The sequence below is a fragment of the Peromyscus maniculatus genome, chromosome 4 (assembly GCF_049852395.1).
Source record: "Peromyscus maniculatus bairdii isolate BWxNUB_F1_BW_parent chromosome 4, HU_Pman_BW_mat_3.1, whole genome shotgun sequence".
Lineage (NCBI taxonomy): Eukaryota > Metazoa > Chordata > Mammalia > Rodentia > Cricetidae > Peromyscus > Peromyscus maniculatus.
The window spans coordinates 80,809,189-80,835,931 of NC_134855.1; the positions used below are offsets into that span (position 1 = coordinate 80,809,189).

Here is a 26,743-nt window from a genome sequence, read left to right on the forward strand (position 1 = left end):
CTTCCGTCAGCCCTCCTCTGCAGTTCTGAGCCCGACTCCCGGCCCACTCGGCCAAAAATACACATTTCGGGGACGATCCTAATACCCCAAAGAAGGGGTTCGGATGCGGAAGCGGGGTCTTACAGGCCTTTCCAGGTCGCCCCATCCCAATGCCCCGTCCCACCCCTTTAGAATCTGTTTCTTGGCATCTTAGGAGTTTAAAAAACAAAGAAAGTGAAAATGTTGAACCAGATGAACAGCCTCGGTCTAAAATGGGCCCTTCCCGCCCTCCCATTCCAAACCAGCAGGAGACTGGTCACGCCATATCCAAGAATGAAGGAAGAAGGACTGTTGGGAGTTCTCCAAGCGCACCACCACAGGCATTGGGAAGCTGCCCACCTCTAAGGTGATAATTCTCCATCGAGTTAGTTCCACACCCAAGCTAGTTTCTTCGCTCCTGGAAACTAGGAAATCGACAGAATGGTCCATTTCCACCCACGTAACCATAGAACCATGGAATTTGAGATGAAAGAATCTTACTGATGTGTAGTCCAAACTCTTATGCTAAGACAAGGGTTTAGACAAGTTTCGATGACGTGAGCAAGGTTACAGAGCAAAGCCTTAGTCTCCACCCCCCTCTCTCCGCCATCTATCTCCCCAGGAAGCAACTCAACTAACATTCGAAGCAACCCATCATTCAGTAAACCTATTTTTCACAACCCGTTTCGCTTGGTTCCTTTTGTTCTGAACAAATGTTTAACATTACAGCAACCCTTATCTCTCTGATGAAAGTGTCCTTTGCTTTCTTCACTGGGAAGGTTGAGTTTGCTGCTGATGTATTTCCCCACACACGTTTTCTATTGCAGCATCTGAGACGGGGTAAATAAAGGGAGCGTCAACTTGCTGTGTACATATTACTCCTTTATAGCCTACTGCCTTTCAAACTAGGAGAAGAGGACTGTGTAGAATGTCTTCAAAAGTGAAAGGGGTTAGCATGCTCAAGGCCACTGGTAATACTTTTTCAAGTGATGGGTGTTTTCTTCAAGACAGGAGATACTCAGTGAAAAGTCAAAGTAGAAAAAAACAATGTATGATTTTTAGAAAAGGCATGTGCATGAAATGGCCATGGCGATGCAAGCCTGGAACACCAGCTTTGAGGAGATGGAGGCCAGAGAATCAGGAGTTCAAGGTTGTCTACAGACAAAAAAAGGACAGCGTCAGAGCCATTCATTCTTTTTTTTTCCCCCTTTAGCATTTACTTCGGATTTTTTAAGGCAATATTTAAAAAAAAAAAAAAGAAAGAAAGAAACCTATAATAATCAATACTTAAAAAAAAGTGACCATAGTAGAGATATCCCTCAAGGAAAATATTCCATTAGAACTAAATTTTCAGATTTTTGCAAGTATATCTCTAACATCCTAATGGAAGACTTCCACAGTTTTCATGGGTTGTTACATTTATGAAGAGGCTGGAGGTAAGAACTTTTCCCCTTTCTGCTGGGTGGTTTGCCCCGCCCTCTTTCCTGTGAATTCCAGAAAAGATTCCGGTCACCTTTCTTTTAACCATTGCCTTGCCAGTGACTAAATGCGGTATCTAATTTTTAAGCTTCCTAATAAAGCTTGCTAAATAAATAAGCATTAATGCAAGCCCTCCTCCTCAGTAAACTTATTGTCTCCTAACCTAATGTCCTTAATCTCTTCCGCTCAGATCCATTCTGAACTGGAATATATGAGTAATCTTCCAAAACCCTGAAGTAGCAATTTTTTGTTAGGTTCATTTAAAAATAAAAATGGTGGTTCTAAACGGGATGTGATGTAATGCTAGTACTCTGGAGCCTGAGGCAGGAGATGATCTTCCAGAGTCCAAGACCAACTTGGGCTATATGATGACTTCCAAGCCATCTTTGACCTGATGACTTCCAAGCTACTTCTGATGGTGGCACAGGCCTGTGGTCTCAACTCAGAAGGTCACACCAGCCTGGGCTACAGAGCGAGTTCAAAGCCAACCTGAGCTATTTTGTGTGACCTGGTTTCAGAAAAGTTTTTAAAGGGTCTAGGGAGTCCTAAAATTAAGGGCTTAAATTCAATCCACAGGAGTCACATAAAACGCCAGCTTCAGTAAACCCGGTGATGGTGAAGAAAAGGGGATCCCTGGGGCCTTTGTCTAGTCTGTCTAGTCATCAGTGAGCTCCAGGCTCAGTGAGAGACTCTGTCAATGGACAAAGTGAAAAATGATTGAAGGAAACGCCTGACTTCAACCTGGGGCCTCCATGTACATACAAATCTACAGAGAGAGAAAGGCAGACAGACAGACAGAGTCAGAGACAGAGAAAGGCTGGAGATATAGCTCCGTTGGCAGAGCGGTGCTGGCCCAGCATGCCCAAAGCACTGGAGTCAATCTCAGCTCTCCAGGACAGAATGACCCCCACCTAGAGTCCCAGAACTGGGGAGGTTTGGGGTTTGTTTTTGTTTTTTATTTTCCTGGTTTTTTTCAAGGCAGGGTTTCTCTGTGTGGCCCTAACTGTCCTGGAACTCACTCTATAGACCAAGCTAGACCTCTGCCTCCCCAGTGCTGGGATTAAGCCACAGCAGCCCCACTTACAGGAGACCTTGTTTCAAAAGATAAAAGGAGAGAGGAAGAAAAAAGAAAGGAAGGAAGGAAGGAAGGAGAAAAATGGGAGAGAGAGGAAGGAGAGGGGAGGGGGAGAGGGAACACAGGAAGGAAGGAAAGGAAAACAACCTGAGTCAAAAGAAAAGATAGCAAGAGGCGTACAGGAGGAAGCAGTGGAGAGCGGGACGCTGGGGGCCTGGGAGCCTGGAACGGAAGAAGGGACGCGAAGGCAGAGAGAGGAGGGGGGAGGGGAGGGGGTGGGGGCCAGGCTGGGCTCAGGACTTTATCCCAGGGCGAAGGCGGCTAGTGAGGGGTGTAGGGAGGGGGAGTGATCAAAGCAGCCGCTACAGTCTTTGGGTGAAAGGATCCTCAGTGGAATCCGTTTGTTTTCTACTTACTCAAATTTTCCTTCCAGTAACTGTCAGTCTCTCTCATAGGAAAAGCCAAAAGCCACATTGGCCCAAACCAGTGCCTTAAAGCCTCCCTAGATGGGAGCACCCGGAACCTCACCTACTTTCTGCCTCCTGACTCCTGTCCTTCCAGTCATTTCTTCCTGGGGGGGAGGGGGGCCCTCTAAGTACCCCCTCGCTCTCTCAATCCACAGTCTAGATTCTACAAAGCACTACCATGAGCAACACCCCAGTCCCTTCACTTGTTTTTTGTGTTGTGACAGGGTCTGGACAAGTTGCCCATGCTGACCTTGAACTTGTGAGCCTCCCTTGTCAGCAGCCCAAGTAGCTGCCATCCCAGGGGCACCAGGCCCAGCAGAACTCACTCACTCTGCCTCTGCCTCTGCCCAGCCATCTTAGCTACGTTCATGTGCATTTTCTGTCTTCCTCCACAAGGATTTTTCTTTTTTGTCACTTGTTAGTTGTTTGATCCCCCACAGTCTAGAATAGGAACTCAATAAATATTTATAAAATGAAAGAATAGATTTTCTCTGTAAGCAGAAAGAAGCTAGCTGTCCACAAACTCCGCCTGCAAGCAGTAACCGTCCTTGGACATCACCCACGCTGTACAAGGTCTGAAACCGGTTCTTTCTCGTCCGTCTCCCCCCACCTCCGGGGGGCCTGTCCAGCTGAGGCCGGTCTTCCTTGTCTGCCTCTCTGATGAACTGCACACAGGTGTCAGGTAGAGAAACGGCCTTGCACGGCCTTAGCACACCATGCTAATGCTTCTATTCAAAGCAGTGCAGTTTCCAGAAAAACCTTGGAACTCTGTCAGAGCCTGAGTCACCAACCCACCCACAGCCATCTTCCTCAAGGAAGTTGGGCTTTGAGTTTTGTGGCGGTTGTTTCCTCCACCCCAGACCCTAGGTGTTCTTTCTCGCCTTTGGTCCCCTTTTCCCCAGAGGGGCGGAGGGGGCAGGGTGCGCCAAGTTAACCAATGAGCTCCCTAACTACAGAGCAAGGAGGAAAACTTTACTGGGAGCTTATTTCTCCTCCTCGCAGGAGGTCCTGGCTTCCTGAGGCAAATAATCTGCCTTCTTCCTGGAGACCAGCTTTGTATATCTGGGCCTCAGGGAAGGGCAGCTGGGATGGAAAAACCATTCAAAGCTGGCTCCTCCTGCCCATATTTGAATAACTGAAAAGCTCACCAAATAACTAACTCTTTGCAGCCCAAAGTTCTGCATCTCTTAAAAAAAAGAAAAAAGAAAAAAAAAAGAAAATGAAAACAGAAAAAAAGCAGGGCAGGCAAGAGGGCTCAATGGTAAAGGAGCTTGCTGCCAAGCCCGACGATCTGAGTTCTATACCAGGATCCACATGGTGGGAGAAGAGAACCTCCACTGTGTACCTTGGCAATGTACCCCAAAAAACATATACAAAAATGTGTTTGGTTTTATCTATATGGAACAGGCATATAATCCCAGGCACTCTGAGCAGGAAGCAGGACGGTTGCAAGTTCAAAACAAAGACAGAAGAACAAGCAGCCAGGTGGAATGACACACAGGTCTTTAATCTCAGCACTTGAGAGACAAAGGCTGGTGGGTCTCTGTGAGTTCCGGGTCAACCAGGGTGATGTAGTGAGTGAGACCCTGTCTCAAAACAAACAAATAAACCCTGCTTTCACTAGTGAACAAAGGTGAAAGTAGTGTGGTGTTAGGAAGCTAGGAAGATGGCTGGCTCATCAGGTCAGGTGGTTGCCCAAGAGAGGCCCAGAGTTGGGGCCTGATCACCCATGCAAATGCTGGGTAGGCCAGAAAGCCCGATGAACCCCAACAGGAAAAAGGTGAAGACAGCAGCCCTCATGGCAGGAGGCTAGCTAGATGATAAGTGGAGAGCACTGAGTTCAGGTAAGAAAGAGGCCCTGCCTCCACAACAGAGAGGAAGAGCAATTGAGGAAGACACCCACTTCCAACTTCTCCACCCTCATTCTGGTGAACTCACACACATACAAACAGTATACACATTTGTTCCCATTCCCACACCACATACGGAGATACATGCGACAAATTAATACCACATTAATATGGACAGTCATAATCTCATTTTAATGATTTATTTATTTCTGTTTTATGTGCATTGGTGTTTTGCCTCCGTGTATGTCTGTTTGAAGGTGTTAGATCCCCTGGAGCTAGAATCATAGACAGTGGTGAGATGCTATGTGGATGCTGGAATTGAACTTGGGTCCTGTCCTCTAGAAGAACAGCCAGCGTTCTTAACTCCTGAGCCAGAACTCCAGCCCCATGATCTCATTTTAATCTAGAGGTTAGATACTACAGTCAATGGAAAGAAAAATCCTATAGAATGAAACTCGTTCTTGAAAAGTCCTAAAATTACCCATAAAGTACAGTATTTATTATTATGGATATACAACCTGGTATAACAATGTGTTCCATAGCTAGAAATGGGCTAAAGTTTTCACATTTCACCTCTGGGAATTTAGAATTCTTATGATGATTATAACTCTTTCACTTAACTCTTTCATTTTAAAAATGTTTTATTAACTTTTTAGTGTACCTGTGTGTGTGTGTGTGTGTGTGTGTGTGTGTGTGTGTGTGTGTGTACACGTGCGCGTGTGTGTGTCTGTGTATGTCAGTCAGAGTACAACTTATGGGAATCTGTTCTCTACTTCTACACATGGGTTCAAGGGATTGAGATCAGGTCTCAGTCTTACCAGTAAGCACATTCACCAGATAAACCATCTTGCTGGCCCCTTCATCATTTTTTTTAAAGATGTAATCTAATAATCACTCTTAGCCAAAGGTCTCCTAAAACCCTAATTACCCCCACCCCCATTTCCTCCTCTAAAATGAAAACACTAGCATGGCTCCCTCTGTGATAAAGATGCCTCCCTGGGTAATGGATCCTTAGGATCCTCAGAACAATCATTGTTCACACCAGGTTTTGCTCAAATGTGCCTTTCCTTTGGACTGAATCCATTGCCCACCGCATCAGCTCAGCTAGATGACAGGTCTGCCAGCACCCACACCTTCTACATTATTCTCTGTCCAGACATCCTGTGGTATTTCTTGTCTTTTCTTTCTTTGTTTTGTTTTTGAGGCAAGACTCTCTGTGTTGTCCTAGCTGCCCTAGAGCTCTCTAGGTAGGCCAGGATGGCCTTGAACAGAGATCTTCCTGCCTCTGCCTCATCCTGGCTTTTCTTTGGTTCCCATGTTTATTTGTTTGCTTGTTTTTGTGGTGCTGGGCATGGAGGATAGGGCTCCAGCTGAGTGCCTGCTGGGCAAGAGCTCTACCACTGACTTACACCCCAGCTTCATCCATGAACTCTCAGAAGTCAAATGAACTTGAGAAGCAAAACACAGATCTCACTTCAAAGGGTGTTGGGGGTTGGTTGGTTGTTTGATTGGTTGATTGATTGATTGATTGTTTCTGAGCTAAGAGTGACCAGGAGCCAGGAACATGGATTCAGGTTGTCCAGAAGTTGACATGTTCCACCTTGGAACTTGGGTGGTCACAGACCAAAAAGACAGTCATAGATCAATTCATTAACAAATATATTATGGGGACAGCAAAGCGGGAAACTCTGCTCCATAGATTCGTGTTTCTATAGATTCTTCTCTCTTTTTGAGACAGGGTCTCCCAATGTAGCCCTGGCTGGCCTAGTCCTTACACATGGACCAGACTGGCCTTGAACTTGCAGTGATTCTCTTGCCTTTTCCTCTGAGTGTTGGAATTATAGGTGTGGTGTGTGTGCCATCTCTGCTAGAGGTATCAGATGGTTTCATGACATCCTTAACTTTTGTGATGGTAGAAGCTAGTAGTCTGCTAAAAATCTATTAAAAAAGATTTTATTCAGTTCAGTGAGAGACCTTACCTCACAAAAGTGATATGGGGCCTGTAAGATGGCTTTAGTGAGCAAAGGTGCTTGCTGCCAAACCTGATGGACCTGAGTGTGATCCCTGGGTCTCACATGGTAGAAGGAGAAAGCCTACTCCTGAAAGTTGTCCTCTGACTCCGCAGGAGTGCTGTGGTATGTGCACAATGCATAATAGATAAATAGATAAATAAATGAAGTTTTTAAAGTAATGATATAGAGAGCAATTGAGAAAGATATCCCTGATAATTGATATTAACTTTGAGCCTCCAGGAGCACCCACACAGGTGAATGCACCTACACACGTGTGCACACATGTATACACCACACACACAAATACATATATATTCATAAAGAACATTATAATCCCCCTTTGGAGGGGCTAATGTGGACAGGGCTATGCTCCAGAGAAGCCTTAGTATAAGTCATAAGAAAAACATACTAGAGAAGGACAGCAGAACTTATAATCCTCTCAAACAGCAGAAGAAAGCTCTGACGATGACACACCTGTAATCTTCAGTACTGGGCAGCAGTCCTCTGACTTCTACATGTGATCAGTAGCACCAGTGTACACACACACACATACACACACACACACACACACACACACACACACACACACACACACACAAATATGTTTTTAGAAACACTTCTAAAACAAACAACAAGAATGATCCAAATTTGTGGTTTAGGCCTGGGAAGAAGGCTTAGTGAGTGAATTCTTGCCTCATAAGCATGAGGACCTGAGTTCAGATCCCCAGAAACTATGAGTTCATAGCTAGCCTGGACTACATAAGACTGTATCTCAGATAGATAGACAGACTGACAGAGAGATAGATGGAAAGATGGGTTGTAATGGCACAGGCCTGTAATTCTAGTACTTGGGAAGCTGACATAAAAGGATCAAGTCTTGGACTAGCCTGCACTACACAGCAAGGACCTGTCACAACAAATCAAAAGCTATGAAATAATTCATGGTGAAGAGTTGCCCACTCTCCTGCTAGCCTGTCTTTGTTTATGGAAGAGAGAACAGAGATTCCATTGAGTGAGAGAAGAAGCTCATACCAGGTTCATCACTGACCCAAGACCACACAGGTCCAACCCTCTTACCTCAGACATCCCACTGATACATCATAATACCTTTCTGTATTCCCAGAGTAGGAAGTCTTTGTCCCCAAATTTCTTCTCATCTCTCTCTTTACATCTAGACGAGGGAAGTAGCCTGTTGCTCTGTATTCAACACCGAGTGCCCATCTCCAGGTAAACTCCATTCTTTCCTTTGGAGTTCAGGTGCCATAGGGTAACATACGAGGAAGCACACTGGGACCATCCAAGACGAGCTGCACTCCCCAACAGAAATGGCAAGTTCAGTCATGCATACCCTTGTAACAATGACAACAAGCCACAACGACAACAAAACCCTGCCTGCTAACACGGATTCTTCTGGGATGGCAAAAGGCCAGCCACTTAAGAAAGAGTCCTTGGGTTCAAATCTATCCTTGTATTTCATGGCCTGCCCTTCACATGTCAAGGCAGCTCTTCCAGGGGATAGGAGACAAGGAGCTGGTCTCACAACTTTAGGGCAGCTGAAGTTGTAGGAGATGAACTGTAAGAAGAGCAATGCCCTTAAGGCATCTAGGACAGGGCCTGTGACCTGACTTAGTGGGTAAAGGTGCTTTCTGCAAATCTGACATCCTCGATGCCCGGGACTCCGGTGATGGGAGGGAAGGACCAAAAACAAGCTTCCCTCTGACTTCCACATGTGTGCCATGGCACTTGTGTATGCACAAACAAACACACACACACACACACACACACACACACACACACACACACATTAAAATAAATATTTTTTTTAAAAAGACTTCTAGAATACAAATCAGGAAGAGTCCAGGTAAAGTTGTGACATTTGGTACTAGGAAGAGGACTTAGTGTATAAAGTATTTGCCTCATAACCTTGAGGGCCTGAGTTCAGATCCCCAGCACCCACACAAAAGCCAGGGGCAGCACATCTGGAATGGCAGCTCTGAAATGATGGAGTCAGGCAAGATCCTGGGATTCACAGGCCAGTCTGCTGAAACACTGAGCCCAAGTTCAGTGACAAAATAAAGTGTCGGGCAATAGAGGAGGACACAAGGTGTCAACCTGTGCTCCCTTCCCCCTCCCCCCCACACACAAGTTTTGTGAGATTTGGATTGGTGCTTTCTTCTTCTTCCTTCCTCCCTCCCTCCATCCATCTGTCCATCTGTCCACCCCCCCTCCTTCTTTTCTTTCTATTTTTAGACAGGGTCTCACTATGTAGTCCTACCTGGTCTGGAACTCCCTATATAGACCAGGCTGACCTCAAACTCACAGCGATCCATCTGCCTCTGCTAGTACTAAGGGTGTGCAGCACCATGCCCAGCCTCTGCTTTTTCTTGTGACAACCCCATATATTTACATTCTCTTTTTTTTTTTTTTTTTTTTTTGGTTTTTCGAGACAGGGTTTCTCTATGTAGCTTTGTGCCTTTCCTGGAACTCACTTGGTAGCCCAGGCTGGCCTTGAACTCATAGAGATCCACCTGGCTCTGCCTCCTGAGTGCTGGGATTAAAGGCGTGCGCCACCACCGCCCGGCTATATTTACATTCTTTACATATCTCATCTTATCCATACTTTGGTTGAAGTCATCTTTTCAAATTACTTCACATTCTGCTCTAAACACCGAAAATGTCCCTGGAACATTCCTATTTACACCGGGCTACAGAGATCTTTAGCAGAGAAATTTGATCTTTGGTCAAAATACTCATTTAGCCTTAGAAAAAATATACTATCTGCTTATTTAGGGGCAGAGTCTCATGTAGCCCAGGCTTGCCTTGCCCTCACTATATAGCTGAGAATGTCTTTGAACTCCTGATCCTCTGGCCTCTACAAGACATTCACCACCATGCCTGGCATAGAAAGTGTGCTATTTAAAACCTTTTCTGTTTTGTTTTGTGTTTTAAAATAGCCAGAGTAACCAATAGCCTAAACAAAGCCTTCAACTGAGTAAGAGAGACACTTTCCAAACGACGTTGCTCTCCTTCCATCTGTCAAAAAAGTGTCCTAATACACAGTTTGTTAACACCTTTTTCTACCATCTGTCAAAAAATGTCATAATTAGCATACAAATCTATGCGTCTGCATGAATTGTCCCTGCCCCTATGGGGCAGCTGTGCTGAAACAGACTTCCTTTCTTATCCCTGATCCTCCCAAGAAATGGAGAAATAAACAGCAGAACCCATCAAGAGAGTCCTCCCCTGCCTCTAGGTCTTGGGACACATTGCAGAGCCTCCAAAGCAAGATTCCACTTTCTAAAAATTGTTCTTATTAGCATATATTAGTTATACACAATAATGGGTTTCAGTGTGGCATTTTAATATATGTATATGATGCATTTCAATCATGACCTCCCATTACTCTTTCTTACCCCCTCCCACACATCCTCTACTTCTTGCCAACTGGTCCCGCTTCTACTTCAATGGGTTTTTCATTTTTGCTGGCATGAGGAACTCAGTGAGTTTCATTAGAGTTGCTTATAGGAGGGTAAATATGGAGCGATGTAAAGGAACCTTGGATCTTACCTGTGACTGCATCACTGAAAGAAAAAGTGCCTTCAGGGAGCCGTGGGTCTCCTGAGTGCCTCCTCCTACTTGATTTTTCTTTTTTCTTTTTTTGTTTTGTTGTTTTTGAGATAGAGTCTTTGTAACCCAGGCTGGCCTCCTACTTGGTATCTAGCTGATGATGACCTTGAACTTCTGATCCTCCTGCTTCCACCTCCCCCGGTACTGGAATTACAGGAACTGCCACCACACCTCATTTTTTTGTTTGTTTATTTTTCTGTTTTGTTTTGGTTGGTTGGTTGGTGTTTTGCTCGTTTGTTTGGTTGTTTGTTGTTGTTGTTTTGGTTTTTTGAGACAGGGTTTCTCTGTGTATCCCTGGCTGTCCTAGATCTCACTCTGTAGACCAGACTGGCCTCAAACTCAAAGCTTGCCTCTGCTTCCTGAGTGCTGGGCCTAAAGGCATGCAATACCACCCCTGGCCACTTCCTAATTTTTCTTTGTTGCTGGGCCTCATGCGTGCCAAGCTAGCGCACTATTGCTGAGCTACATCTGCCCATTTCCTTTCGCCTTTGAATTTGACATAATAACCACTTCCCCACAATGGAATTGAGAATTTGCAAATCTGATCTAAGACAGAAGCAAGGTAGAACTTCACTCAGTCTAAATGTTTTAAAGAATGTGTTATGGAATAATCTTTTTATATACTGTGAATATTTAATCCTAAGCTATTGGCTGAGCTTTCATAATTAATAAGTAGTTTTCATGTGGTTATTTGGGAGCTGACAGACAGGACAGAAAAGGCTGCCTACAAGAGTGTGTCCCTTCAAGATGACTGAGGCCTACTCAGTGGTTAAGAGCACCAGCTGCAGCCAGGTAGTGGTGGCACATGCCTTTAATTCCAGCACTCGGGAGGCAGAGTCAGGTGGATCTCTGAGTTTGCGGCCTGCCTGGGGTACAGAGTGAGTTCCAGGAAAGGCGCAAAGCTACACAGAGAAACCCTGTCTTGGAAAAAAAAAAAAAAAAGAAAGAAAGAAAAAGAAAAAGAAAAAGAAAGCACCAGCTGTTCTTCCAGAGGACCCAGGTTTGATTCCCAGCACTCACATGGTAGATCACAACTGTCTGTAACTCCAGTTCCTTGGAATTCAACTGACTCTCTCTTCTGGCCTCCTGACACATATATACACATAAAATAAATACATATTTTAAAAAGATAACTGGAGAGAGATCCAAGATGGCGGAGACAAGCAGACGCAGGTAGGCCTGTGGCAGCGGCCCGCAGAGGTGGATGGGTCCGGCGGCAGCGGCCGACAGGGACATTTAGGCCGGCGGTAGCCGGTGGAGACATTCAGGCCCAGCGGCGGCCCACAGAGGTGGACAGGCCCTGCTGCAGAGATAAGCAGACAGAGGTGGACGGGCCCGGCGGTGGCGGCCGACAGAGACATTCAGGCCCAGCGGCGGCGGCCCACAGAAGTAGACAGGCCACTGGGCAGAAACGGGCGGACGCAGGTGGGTCCGCAGCGGCGACTCGCGAAGGTGGAAGGGCCCGGTGGCAGCGGCCGACAGGGACATACAGGCCCAGCGGCAACCGGGAGACACATACACGCCTGGTGGCAGTTCGCAGAGGTCGATGGGCCCGGCAGCAGTGACGGGCAGGGGTAGGTAGGCCCGCGGTGGCAGCCGGCAGAGACATACAGGCCCATTGGCCGCCCGCAGAGGCAGACAGACCCAGGGACATACAGGCCCTGCGGCGGAGACAAGTGGACCCAGGTGGGCCTGTGGCGGCGGGCCACAGGGGTGGACAGGCCCAGGGACGGAGAGGGGCGGACGCAGCTTGGAACGGGGACGCCCCTAGCCCCAACACCTGGGGAAAAGGTTATCTCCGTGGGTCAGAACCAGGGCGAGTCTGGGCACTCCGTTTGGGGACAACCCAGGGCCCAACTGCTGATCCTGTGAAACCCAACAACTTGGAGGAGTTGGTGAGACTACCCTGCTCAGCTGAAACCCATCTGGGAGAGGATTCAGATGCCTACAGTTTGAAGTCTGAAGAAACAAGATCAGCTGAGGAGTTGACAAATGAACAAAACGTGACCTGGGAACACAGAAGAAGGCGCTACCCAGCCACTAAACCAGATCACCAGAATCATAAGTATATAATTCATCGACTGAAATCAGCTGTCCCTGAAGAAACAGCCCAATAGCACCAATTTAACCAAGAACCCCTACTAAACCAAGACTAAAAATTAGAACAAGAGAGGCACTCTCAGACACAGACACCACCTGCACCGCACAGAGGAAAATATGAGTAGACGCCAGTGCAAAAATACAGGCAACAACATAAAGACCTATATGGCAACATCAGAAACTAGTGATTCTATACCTGCAAGACCTAAACATACCATGACAGAAGAAACAGAAGAGATCAACCCTAAAAATGACTTTAAGAAGATGATAGAGGCCCTTAAAGAAGAAATAAAACATTCCCTCAATGAGGAAATAAAAACTTTCCTTAAAGAGGAAATGAAAAACTACCTTAAAGAGGAAATAAAAACTTTCCTTAAACAGGAAATGAAACACTCTCTTAAAGAGGAAATAAGAACTTCCCTTAAAGAGGAAATGAAAAACTCCATTAAAGAGGAAATTAAAAACTCCCTTAAAGAAATGGAAGAAAAAATGAACAAAAAATGGGAAGAAATCAAATCAAGCCAAGAAAAAGCAATTAAACAGATGAAAGAAACATTCCAAGATCTGAAAAATGAATTTGAGACAATAAAGAAAACACATGCTGAGGGAATGCTGGAAATAGAAATCCTGACAAAACGAACAGGAACTATAGAAACAAGCATAACCAACCGATTGCAAGAGATGGAACAGAGAATCTCTGACACTGAAGACATGATAGAGAAAATAGATTCGTCAGTCAAAGAAAATACTAAAGACAAAAAAGTTGTAACACAAAACGTCCAGGAAATTTGGGACACCATGAAAAGACCAAACCTAAGAATAATAGGGATAGAAGAAGGAGAAGAATACCAACTCAAAGGCACAGAAAATATATTCAACAAAATCATAGAAGAAAACTTTCCTAACCTAAAGAAAGAAATACCTATGAAGATACAAGAAGCTTACAGAACACCAAATAGGCTGGATCCAAAAAAAAAGTCCCCTCACCACATAATAATCAAAACACTAAACACACAGAACAAAGAAAAAATATTAAGAGCCGCAAAGGAAAAAGACCAAGTAACATATAAAGGTAAACCCATCAGAATAACACCAGACTACTCAATAGAGACTATGAAAGCGAGAAGATCATGGACAAATCTCATGCAGACACTAAGAGACCACGGATGCCAACCCAGACTATTATACCCAGCAAAACTCTTAATCACCATAGGCGGAATAAACAAAATATTCCAGGATAAAACCAGATTTAATCAATACCTGTCTACAAACCCAGCCCTACAGAAAGCACTAGAAGGGAAAATTCAACCTAAAGAAGCTAAACACATCCATGAAAAATCAAGCAATAGATAATCCCACACCAACATACACCACAGAAGAAACAAGCTGGCGTAGCTATCCTAATATCTAGAGAAAAAGGATGTTTCAAAAGAGAAGAAGTCTTGTGGCAATGCCTCAGTGGTTCAGGTAACTACCAGAACTCGGAAAAGTTGCTTGAACTTAGGATTGACTGGGAGGCCAAAGATTTAAAAAGCAGAAGATTCTCTCAAGACATAAGTTGTGTGAAAATAGTGTGGCTTGTGTGTGTGAATGAGAATTTGTAAATGTTGAATTCTAGGCTTCGACAATCATTGTCAGTGCAGATTAAGCTGCAAGTATTTATGTTCTAAAACTTAAATTATAAAGCTAGTTACGTCTTTCTAACAACTAGTTTTAATGTTCATGAGCATATTTTACCTACATTACTTTTTCAGGATGTTGAGAAAGCACAGGCTGGAGGCTGGGGGCTAGATGGTTTTGAGGAAGAGGTCTTGGTGGACTCTTTCATAGAGCAAAGGGAAGCAATGCCTTCTGGGAAATGAGCTAAGTTTTAATCTAGTCTTTAGGATTAGAAGTCAAAAACAAAAATATTAAGGAAAGGAAAACTTAATTGATCTTTGAAGTATTGTTATGTGGAATTGAGTGGGACTTTTGAGGCCCTTCTTCCAGAAAACAAGGACTTGGTTGTCAGGCCTATATTAGGCCTGAACCTTGGTGCCATGTAGTTGTACTTAAATCATTTCAATGGAAAAAATAAAAAAAAAAAAAAAAAAAAAAAAAAAAGATAACTGAAGAAGATAATCTGTCCAGGTTCCTAGTAGAGAAGCTGTGTCCTGTTTGAGACCGGCTCCAGAAGTGGGGGAAGAAAGGGAAAGATCTGAGGTACAGGAAGAAAGGTTCGCCTTTCTGTGACGTTCTCCACCACGCGCCCTTCTCCTCCTTCCTCCCTCCCATCTCTTTTTGGAACAGCATGGCTCTCAAGTCCTGTAGCTCAGCTGACCTGGACCTCACTATGTGGTCCAGCATGGCTTTGAACCTCCCGCAACCCTTCTGCTTCACAAGTGCTCGAATTACAGGCATAAACCACCAGCCACACTGGGCTCCTCTTCTCTTCCCCAGAAAGGAAGAATTAGTCATTCATAAGTGTAGTCCCAGCTTCTGGCACTTACTGTATTCAAGTTTGGAACAGGACTGTAGTTTTTCTTTGAAAGGGCCATTTTTTTTTTTTTTTTTTTTGAGACGAGAATTACCATGCCATAAATACAAAATCCCAAAGTCTATCCTAGGGTTTTGCCTCAACCAGAAAATTTAGAGTCCTAACTGTCCGGTTCTTCTGAATTCATAATCAAATACAATACAAAAATGTCCCCAGACCAGGTCCAGGTCTTGCCTACCCCAGTGATCCACACGTACCTGGTTTGCTTCCAGTAAATGTAAGTATAGTCATTCACGTCAAGTGCTTACTACCTGTCAGTTTCGATTATATGTAGCACTATGGTTATTGGTATTAATAATGGGTTGGGGCTTTTTGTTTTGCTTTTTGCTGGAGACCCAATGCAGGGCCTCACAAGAGCTAAGCAAGGCTCTGCTATGAGTCACACTCCCGTCCCTGTGTTTGTCACAGTCAGGGTCTGATGTAGCCCAAGCTGGTGTCAGCTCACTAATTACCAAGGATGACTTTGAACTTCTCACCTCCTGCCCCAACCTCTTTAGGCAGTGGAGGGGAATCAAAGCCCAGACTTCCTGAGTGCTAGAGAAGCATTCTATCAATTGAGCTACATGCTCAGTCCTCGCTGTTTGTTTCCTGAGCTATTGAATGCTGTTCCACATGTTCAGTCTTCACGGCGTGCTTGTTTTACATGGCACAGACACCCGCTTACAGCTTCAGAGAAGCAGAGGGAATATTAATTAATCCTAAAGTTGCTATTGGGATTAATGCAGCAATACTTTTTCTTTCCTAATAGGAAAAGTATATATTTGCAAATATTTAAAAAAAAAAAAAAAAAAAAAAAAAAAAAAGGAAGGATCCCAGTACTCAGGAAGCAGAGGCAGGTGGATCTCTGAGTTTGAGGCCAGCCTGGTCTACAGAGAGAATTCCAGGACAGCTTGAACTACACTATACTGAGAAACCCTGTCTCAAAAAACAAAACAAAACAAAAAAATGAAAAGCCCATAAGATTGTGGGAGAAGCAACCAAACACAAGATTTGTTTGAGCATTCTTCTCCTACTTGGTCTGTTCTCAGATAAAGGAATTTCATTCAGAAGGAGGACCACAACAAGTTCATCTTCTCGTAAATTCAATGTCCTACTTGTTATTGCTAGGATGAAACACCATGACCAAAAGGAAGTTCGGATGGAAAGGGATTACTTGGCTTACACTTCCATATCACTGTTCATCACTGAAGGAAATCAGGACAAGAACCCAAACAGGGCAGGAGCCTGGAGGCAGGAGCTGATAAAGAGGCCATAGAGGGGTGCTGCTTAGGATTGCTCAGGCAGCTTTCATTTTTTTTTATCATTTTGTTTTGTTTTGTTGTGGTTTGGTTTGGTTGTTATTTGTTTGTTTCTCGAGATAAAGTTTCTCTGTACGACCTTGGCTGTCCTGGAACTCGCTCTGTAGACCAAGCAGGTCTCCAACTCACAGAGCTCCACCTGCCTCTGCCTTCAGAGTGCTGGGATTAAAGGCATGTGACACCATGGCCTAACAGCCCCAGGAACATTTAAAATAAAATATAAAGACCCCATACTCCATCTTCATTGTAATACTATATTTTTATTATCAAAAACTAAGAAAAAAGAGGTAGATTAATACAATACTGGAAACAACTTAAAACCTGCATGGCTTTCTTTGGGCCACCAACCAGCTCCCAAATCATGACACGGAGACTTATTATTAGTCATGGATGCTTGGCCTTATCTTATGCTTGACCCACTACCTCTTATAACTTAATTTAACCTGTTTCTCTTCATCTACATTTTGCCTCAGGGCTTTTTACCTTTCTTTCATTCTGTGTGTCCTACTCTGTGTCTGGCTCTCTGGTGGCTGCCTGGTGGCTGCCTGGCCCCAAGCATCTCCTTCTCTTTCTCCCTCATTCTCTCCTCCCCGTTCACTCCTCTGGAGCCTAGATTCCTCCTACCACTTATTCTCTCTGCCCGACAGCCCTGCCTATCCCTCTACTGTCTAGCTATTGGCCATTCAGTTTTTTATTAGACCAATCAGGTGCCTTAGGCAGGCAAAGCAACACATCTTTACATTGTTAAACAAATACAGCATAAACAAATGTAACACATCTTTGCCTAATTAAAGTAATATTCCACAACACCTACAGCATATATTTACAAGTCTATTGTCTCTTATATCTAAGGTATTTTCCTCAGCCAATCAAGTTTTGTTTTTGTTTTTTTTGGGGGGGATGGTGTGCATCTGTGCACATGTGTGTGCAGGTGTGCTTACCCATGCATGTGCATGTACAGGACAGAGGTAGACATTGAGTGTCATCCTCAATTGCTCCCTGCTTTATATATACTTTTTAAATACTTCATTTAATTGTTTGTGCGTGTGCATGCACACATGTGAGTACTGTGCCTGCAGAGGCTAGTGGCAACAGATCCTTTTGAGTGGGGTTACAGGACATTTGTGAGCCACCTGATGTGAGTTCTGGGAACTGAACTTGTGTCCTCTGCAAGAACAGTATAGACTCTGGACCTGCCTGTCTCTGCCCACCCCAGCCTTGGATTAAGGAGTGGCTAGCTTTCACATGGGTGCTTAGTATGGTGGTTCAGAAGAAAATGGCCCCCAAAGGGAGTGGCACTATTGGGAGGTGTGGCCTTGTTGAAGGAAGTGTGTCACTGTGGGGGCAGTTGAGATCTCTTTGCCTCAAGCTACACTCGGTGTCACAGTCCACTTCCTGTTGCCTGGTATCAAGATGTAGGGCTCTCAGCTACCTCTCCAGCACCATGTCTACCTGTACACTGCCATGTTTCCCACCATGATGATAATGGACCGAACCTCTAAAACGATAAGCTGCCACCTCAGTTGAATGTTTTCCTCTATAGGAGTTGCCATGGTCATGGTGTCTCTTCACAGTAGTAGAGACCCTAAGACCCTTAGGATCTGAAAGGGCTTTTGGAACCTTACACTCAGAACTGGTGTCGACTGTAGCACCAGATCCACTTCACTCCCGTCGCCGCTGACTGTCTCAGCAGCTCAGTCCCCCTCTCTATAAGACGATACATACATACCCTACAAGGTTAGGCTAAGGATTGCCGGAGTTCATGGCTGTGGACGGGCTTGGCACACAAAGGAGTAAGGTTGCCCGTCGTTATCGTCACCAATCTTGTTACTAGTGTTGCCTCCTCACTGCATCATTCGCCACACGGAGGGATCGTATAAAGATTTAATCCACCTGGGCAAAGTGATTCACACTTGTGATACCTGCATTTGGGAGGCTAAGCCAGGAGGACTTCCTGAAATTTAGGGCTACAGAGTGAGCCCCTATCTCAACAAACTAAAAAAAAACATATAACCTAACTCCATTTCTCAAATACCACTGATCATTTTATTTATTATTTTTTATAAACATACTTACAAACTAAGCATGGTGTGGTGACATACACCTGCAGGCCTGGTACTTGGGAAGTGGAGGCAGGAGGGTCAGGAGTTCAAGGCCAACCTCCGCTACAAATTCAGAGCCATCTTAAAAACAACACAGCTCTAGACCCAGAGTGTGGTGGTTTGAAAGAAAATGGCCCCCAAAGGGAGTGGTACTATTAGGAAGTGTGGCCTTGTTGGAGGAAGTGTGTCACTGTGGGGGCAGACTTTGAGGTCTCATATATGCTCAAGCCACGCCCAGTGTGACAGACCACTTCCTGTTGCCTGCACAAGATGTAGAACTCTCCAGGACCATGTCTGCCTGCACACTACCATGTCCCAATTCAATGATAATGGACCTAACCTCTGAACAGTAAGCCACCCAATTAAATGTTTTTCTTTATAAGAGTTGCTGTGATCATGGTGTCCCTTCACAGCAGTAGAAACCCTAACTAAGACACAGAGGCAGGTGGATCTCTGTGAATTTGAGGCCAGCCTGGTCTACACAGAGAGATTCTATCTAAAGCAAACAAACAAAACAGCCCATAAATTTAATACTCTTCCCTTCAAAGCTATCTGAGTTGGGCATCTCCAGCATCTTTTATTTATTTATTTATTTATTTATTTATTTATAGACAGGATCTTGCTATATTTATTTGCCCAGACTGGTTTCAGCTGCCTCAGCCTTTGAGTGCTGGAATCACAGGCTAATAAAAACCCAGAGTCAGATATTAGGGTGAAAGCTGAAAGATCAGAGAAGCAGAGTAGGAGTCACTAGAAACTTCTAACCTCGGCAAAATCTCAGACTGAATGTAGGAGGAGAGCCTGTCTCCACCCACCTTCTATTCCGGTCTCTGCCTCCCTAGTGCTGGGATTAAAGGTGGGCACCACCACCAGGCTCTATTTCTCTTTTAGAATGGTTCAATCTTGTGTAGCTCAGGGTGGCCTCGAACTCCTGATCTTCCTGCTTTCTCCTCCCAAGAGCTCGCATTAAAGGTGTGTGCCACCCCTGCCTGGCCTCTATGGTTAACTGGTGGCTAGCTCCGCCCTCTGTCCTCCAGGCAAGCTTTATTTGTCAGAACACAAACAAAATACCACACAACAATGTGTCGCTCCAGTCTGGCTTGTGACTTTTGGTAAGTAAATGGAAGTGGGAAAGTGATCTGCAACTTGAGAAGGTAGGTTATAAAAATTCTTATGGCTGTCATATTAATATCTGTCTCTTCTTCCTCCACCATTATCTCCTTTCCAACTATTATATTGACAGCAGCCCTATGGAGAAACCCAGGCTTCTGGTCAATAGCTCTAGGAGAGTCTGAGAGGTCCTTCAGTCACTGTAAGCTAAGCCTTCAGACAAGCAAGCTCTGACCAACACTGAGAGCAATCACTTTAAAAACTCGAGTCACGGGCTGGGGAGATGGATCGCTGGATAAAGCACTTGCTGTGCAAGCATGAGTTCAAATCGCCAGCACCCATATAAACTCTGGGCAGGCCTGTCAGCTGCTAATAGCCCCAATACATAGAACTTAGATATAGGAGATAGGCAAATCGGTGACCTTGTTCGGTGAGAGACCCTGCCTCAGTAAATAAAGTGCAAAGCTACTAAGGAAGCTACCCAATATCAACTTCAGGCCTCATATGAACACACATGCACACACACACACACACACACACACACTCATCCACACACACAACAGAACTCTCTGAGTCACAATTATCCAGCTCAGCCTTCCAGAATTTTTGATCCATAGAAAGAGTGAATTAGGAAATGCTTGCTCTTTTAATCCAGTAGGTTTAGAGGGTAATGTGTTCCATAGCAACAGATAAATGAACTCAATTCTTCATGTTCCCAATGATGTATGAGCAGAGCAAACCCTACCTTGCCTTCACATGGTACTTAAATTCTAGAGGGGCTGGGATAGCATAAACAAGGAAAGAAATAAGCCAAGTAGCAGGCACTGCTCTAGGGAGTACACAGCCACAGTTAATGTATCTGGGAACCTAGGAGAAACACGGCCATGATAATGGGAAGAGAAGAAGCATTTTAGGTAAGGCAGCACAAAGTTTCTGTTTTCAGCTTGCATTTTTAAGATCAGACTTGATTGTTGAACAGTTTTAGATTTACAGAAAAATTGAGAATTCGCATGTATCACCCTGACACAGTGTCCCCCATTACAGCATCTTTTTAAAATTATTTTTTATTTGTTTATTTATTAAGACATTCATTTGTTGAGACAGGGTCTTACTATATAGCTCTGGCTGGCCTAGAACTCATTGTATAGACCAGGCTAGTTTCATTTCACATCTGCCTGCTTCTGCCTGCTTCTGCCTCCTGAGTGTGCCTAGCTGATTAATCACTCTTTTAAGTTAACCTTGATCTCCTAGCTAGGGTAGTGTCTTAGTTACTTTTCTATTGCTGTGATAAGACACCATGACCAAGGCAACTCGTAGAAGAGTTTGTTGGGCTTACAGTTTCAGAGGGTGAGTCCATGATCATTAAGGTGGGGAGCATGGCAGCAGATAGGCATGGTGCTGGAGCAGTAGCTGAGAGCTTGCATCTAACCCACAAGCAGGAGGCTGATTAAGAGAGAGAAACACTGGGCGAATGGCTTGGGCTTTTGAAACCTCAATGCCCACCCCCAGTGACACACTGTCTCCTACAAGGCCACACCCCCTAATCCTCCCCAAACATGCTGTGGGATAATCCTTCTGTACACTGTGTGAATATTTATCACTATGACTGGTTTAATAAACAAGCTGACTGGCCAATAGCTGAACAGGATAAAGTTAGGTGGGAAAGCCACACTGAGACTGATGGGATGAAGAAGGGGAGTCAGGAGTCACCAGCCAGACACAGAGGGAGCAGGAGATAAATGTGCCATGCTAATAAAGGTACTGCCCCATGGCAGAGCATAAATAAGGAATATGGGTTAACTTAAAATATAAGAGCTAGTTAGTAATAAGCCTGAGCTATTGACCAAGCATTTATAATTTATATTAAGCCTCAGTGATTATTTGGAAGCAGGCAGTCAAGACAGGAAAACTCTGCCTATATAAATAATTCCATCAGTTGGGTACCAAGTATTCAAATGTATGAGCCCCATGAGGGCCATTTTCATTCAGACCACCACATTCCACTCCCTGACCCCCATAAGCCTGTAGCCACATCATAATGCAAAATACACTTTGTTCAGTTTCAAAACTCCCTATAGTCTTTCAGTCTCAAGACTGTTTAAAAGTCTTAAGTCTCTTCTGAGACTTAGGCAATCTCTTAATTGTAACCCCTGTAAAGTCAAAAACCAAATTACATACTTCCAACATACAATGGCACAAAATATACATTACCATTCCAAAAGGGAAAAATAGGAACATAGTGAATCAAGAAAGTACTGGACCAATGCAAGACCAAAGCCCAGCAGGGGAAACCGCCAAATCCTGTAGCGCTAAGTCCAATGTCAAAGGGTCTGGGTGGCTCTTTCCTTCCAGTTTTTCAGACTGCAATACACTTCTCTGTCTCGGGATAGTTCCACTCCTACACAGCTCTCCCTGACAGATGCCCCACGGCTCTGCCACCTTCAACATCCTACCATCTCCAGTGAAATCCTGACTTCACTTTCACAGCTTTATCAAATGGTCTCTCTAGTCCTCAGTGCAGGAATTCCCCTGCCACACATATGGCCTCAGCAGCTTTCCCTAGCTGTGGAAGAAAATTCCACAACTCCTTTACAGTATCCATTATGACTCTTTGTTGTTGGTGGTGTTTGGTTTTAGTTTTTGAGACAGAGCTTCTCTGTGAAGCCCTGGCTGTCCTGCAACTTGCTCTGTAGACAAGCGTGGCCTCAAAGATCTGCCTGCTTCTGCCTCCCAAGTGCTGGGGTTAAAGGCATGCACCACCACTGCCCAGCTTGTATCCATCATAACGCTAAAGCCAGAACCACATAACCAATGCTGCCAAGTTCTGCTGCCTGCTTGGGATGGAAGTTGGCCCCCTCCTTGAATTACATTTGCATAAGCTTTGGTTTGTTGGCACTCTTTTTTTTTTTTTTTTTTGAGACACAAGTTTCTCTCAGTGTAGGCTTGACTGTCCTGAACATGTAGACCAGGCTAGCCTCAAACTCACCTAGATCCTTGTGCCTCTTCCTCCCCAGTGCTGAGATCACAGGCGTCGGCCACCAAGGGATGCTTGTTCTTGCTCCTTATGAACAGATCGTTCCTAAGGCCTTTCCTTTCCATAGACTTCAGGATTATCTGGGCTGGGTCTCACCCTGAGGGTACCACTCCCTTTATTTAATTTATCTTCTTCTCCTGAGCACAAATCATGGCTCCCACATTTAATTTCTGGGTGCTCTTTTTTTTTTTTTACTCAAACTGTACACTATATATTTCATTTTGCCATGTGTGCTCTTTTTAAATTGTAGTTCTGCGCACCTGGTTGCTAATAACGGTGTGACACAGTCAATATTAGGCTGTCTTGAAACCTCCACCAATGAAATTAGTGCAAAACTCTTCTGTTTGGCCTCAGATTCTTTTACTTATTTATTTATTTATTTATTTATTTATTTATTTATTTTTAAATTTTTTTCAAGACAGGGTTTCTCTGTGTAGCTTTGGAGCCTGTCCTTGAACTCTCACTCTGTAGACCAGACTGGCCTCAAACTCACAGAGATCCGCCTGCCTCTGCCTCCCAAGTGCTGGGATTAAAGACGTGCACCACCACCACCACCTGGCTAGCCTCAGATTCTTAACACAAGGGTAAAAAAAAAAAAGCAGCCACATTCTTTGCTAAAATATCATAAGAATAGTCTGTAACGCAGTTACTAATATTATTCTCCTTTGAAATCTCTTGAGCTGGGCCTCCATAATCCACATTATTCTTAGCGATACTATCTTCCAAGCTTCTACTCAAATGGCCCATTAAGTCCCACCTATATTAGTCAACCTCTTTCCTAGCCCAGAGCCCTAAAGTCTTCTATATTCCTCCCAAAACCAGCACAGTCCAGCCCGTCACAGCAATAAATACGATAACTCTGCTACCAACTTTTGCTGCACTAAGACACCATGACTTATAGAAGAAGGAATTTATTGTCCTTACAGTTTCAGAGAGTGAGTCCATGACATCAAGGTGGGGACCAAGGCATCAGGCAGACATGGGGCTGGAGGAGTAGCTGGACACAGCACTCTGTTGCTCTTCCATATGTGATGCACAAAGAGAGAGTAGAGACAAAGACACTTGGAACAGCATGGTCTGTTGGAAACTCAAAGCCCACACCCAATGACACATCTCCAATAGGGCCACATCTCCTTATCTTTCCCAAACAGTTCCACCATTACTGAGTATTCAAACGTATGAGCCTATGGGAGCCATACTCATTCACACCATAAGAAGTTCATCAGATTTTTGCATCATAAAGTTAACTTTTGCCTCATCTCCTTTTGGAGACCATATGCTTTGAACGAAGTCACTTTGTATAGCTCGCACTGAGAAGAATGTGGTATTAGTCAGGCTTGGTGACTTACACCTTTAATCCCAGCAGGGGGGAGGCTGCAAAAGAGGAATCACGGGAAAGTTAAAGGCAAGTTCAGCCGGGGCTACCGAGTGAGACTCTCAACAATAACAACAACAAAACAAAGCAAAAGGTTTTCTTCTTCCCGGCCTGACTATTATTTGAAATGCATTGTTTCCTATTTTCGGTTTTTTGTGTTTTTTTAGGTTTATTTCTTTATTATGCATACAATGTTCTGCCTGCATGTTTCCCTGCACACCAGAAGAGAGCACCAGATCTCATTACAGATGGTTGTGAGCCACCATGTGGTTGCTGGGAATTGAACTCGGGACCTCTGGAAGAGCAGTCAATGCTCTTAACCTCTGAGCCATCTCCCAGCCCCCTATTTTCGTTTTTTTTAAGCAGCATACAAAGCAGTGTTTTTAGCAGATGTGACGGCACATGCCTATTATTCTAGCACTTGAGAGAAAAGGCAGGAGGGTCAATAGCTCAAGGTCATATTCAGCTACATAGTAAGTTCAAGACCAGCCTAGGCTATGTGAAAACAGACTGTTTAAAAATGTTGGGCACTGGAAAGGGGTTAAGAGCATTTGTTGTTCTTCCAAATAATGGGGTCCAATTCCCAGCACCCACATGACAGCTTACAGCCATCTGTAACTCAAGTTCCAGGGGATCCAATGCCCTCTTCTGTCCTCTGCAGGCACCAGAAATGCACAAGGTACACAGACATACATGCAGGCAAAACACTCATACACATAATTTTTGAATAAATAATCAAGAATATTGGGTCTCAGAGATGGCTCAGCAATTGAGAGCACTTCCTGTTTTTGCAGAGGAGCCCTGTTCTGTCTGTAATTCCAGTTCCAGGAGGGCAGACATCCCCTTCTAACCTCTGCAGACAGGTGGCGCATGCCTTTAATCCCAGCACTCGGGAGGCAGAGCCAGGCAGATCTCTCTGAGTTCGAGGCCAGCCTGGGCTACCAAGTGAGTTCCAGGAAAGGCTCCAAAGCTACACAGAGAAACCCTGTCTCGAAACCCCCACCCCACCCCCAAAAAAGTCAGCTGATGCCAGGTGGTGGTGGCGGTAGCATACCCCTTTAGACTCAGCACTTGGGAGGCAGAGGCACACAGAGCTCTGTGAGTTTGAGGCCAGCCTGGTCTACAAATCCAGTTCCTGGAAAGCCAGAGCTGATACACAGAGAAACCCTGACTCGAAAAACAAAAAACAAACAAACAAAAAGCCATATGCCAGGGCTCAGCCATTGGAGCTCAACCAACCCTGATGAGCTGAGATAGGGGAAGAAATTCCTGGGACCCACACAGTGGAAGGAGAAAAGCAGCTCCTTTAAGTTGTCCTCTGACTGCCACACACATGCTGTGCCCCTTACAACCCTCCCCTAACCCCCCACAAAACAAATAAAATGCAATGACGGATGTTAGTCACCACCAAGGATGGGGGAAGAGTCCTACAATGCCAACTACTCCAGGAGACAATAGACAATAGAACAGCAAGTTCAAAGTCTACTTGGGCTGCAGAGTGAGGCCAAGACCAGCCTAGGCAAAAAGAGAGCGGAGGATGTAGATCAACCTTACAGACCTGAACAGCATGTTCAGGGCCTTAGCTCCAATTCCCAGTGACAGACTTTTTTTTTTTTTTTTTTTTTTTTCTGAGACAGAGTTTCTCTGTGTAACAGCTCTGACTGTCCTGGAACTGGCTCTGTAGACCGGGCTGGGTTTGAACTCACAGAGATCCACCTGCCTCTGCCTCCCAAGTGCTGGGATTAAAGGTGTGTGCCACCACCTCCCAGCCCCAATGACAGATTTTTAGAAGCTATTAAACAAGAAATTAATTGTACCAGCAACAATTCTAGGTGTTTCTTCCTGCTTTCTTTTAATCAAAAAGCAAACAAAAACAAAACAAGAAGGCTTGATGTGGTGGCATCTGTCTGCCACCCCATCACTCTAGAGGCAGAGGAAGGGAGATTGCCCATGAGTTCAAGGCCAGCCTGGACTCTATAGTGAAACCCAGATGATGGAGGCAAGTATAGGAGACAGTTTAGTAATCTGGGACCTCACTAGGTTTGCATTGTAAACCCTCTCTCCAGCTCCCCCCAATCCTAAGTATGCACTTGGCAGCTTAGGACCCTCACCTGCATGTAGTAGGCACACATACCCCTCCTAACAATGCAGGTAGCAACTGGTTGGCAACCTAGGACCTCCACCTGCTGGAAGTGACATGCACGCCCTACTTCAAACAATGGAGCAAGTTTCCTCTCCCATGGCAACCATCAAACATGAATAGTTTCTAGCCAATCATACTCAGATGATTTCTAGGTAGAAGGGGAGGGAGGACCATCAGGCCTGAAGTAATTTGAGTCTCTGTGCAATAAAGCAAACTGTGCCCTGTAAGTGAACATTTAGGGGGAAATCCCCTATTTACCATCTTATGCCTCTGTGTAATTGGGCGTGCATGGGATTAAAATCAGATGCATTATGGGAAGGAACATAACAGTAAAAATTATAAAACTGAAATCTATCAATCAAAATAGAGAACAGCCCACATTATATCCCTTAGCAACCAGCCTCTCCTCCCTTTAGACCCCGTAAAAGATTCTCACCAGAGTACCCTGCTGTCAGTGTGTTTCTTTCTGATCTCTACTGTCCCTTCGCTTCTGAATAACGTTTCCTTGCTGCTTCCC

At 44.7% G+C, this 26,743-nt stretch overlaps 1 protein-coding gene across 6 annotated transcripts in view; it reads right to left on the reverse strand.

Moving 5' to 3' along the window:
- Positions 1–7,999, reverse strand: part of Hipk3 (homeodomain interacting protein kinase 3) — an 83,515-nt gene extending 75,516 nt beyond the window's left edge. The window contains exon 1 of one of the 6 annotated variants that reach the window (XM_076570199.1): positions 7,979–7,999. Coding sequence is in view for 5 of the 6 variants with exons in the window: in XM_076570203.1 (XP_076426318.1) it covers positions 379–400 (22 nt within the window). In the remaining variant the exon portion in view is untranslated. Of the gene's footprint in view, positions 1–378; positions 490–7,978 lie in introns of those variants that run through there. The other 5 variants (XM_076570203.1, XM_076570197.1, XM_042275837.2 and 2 more) reach the window with 5 other exon arrangements.
- Between the last annotated feature and the right edge of the window lie 18,744 nt (positions 8,000–26,743).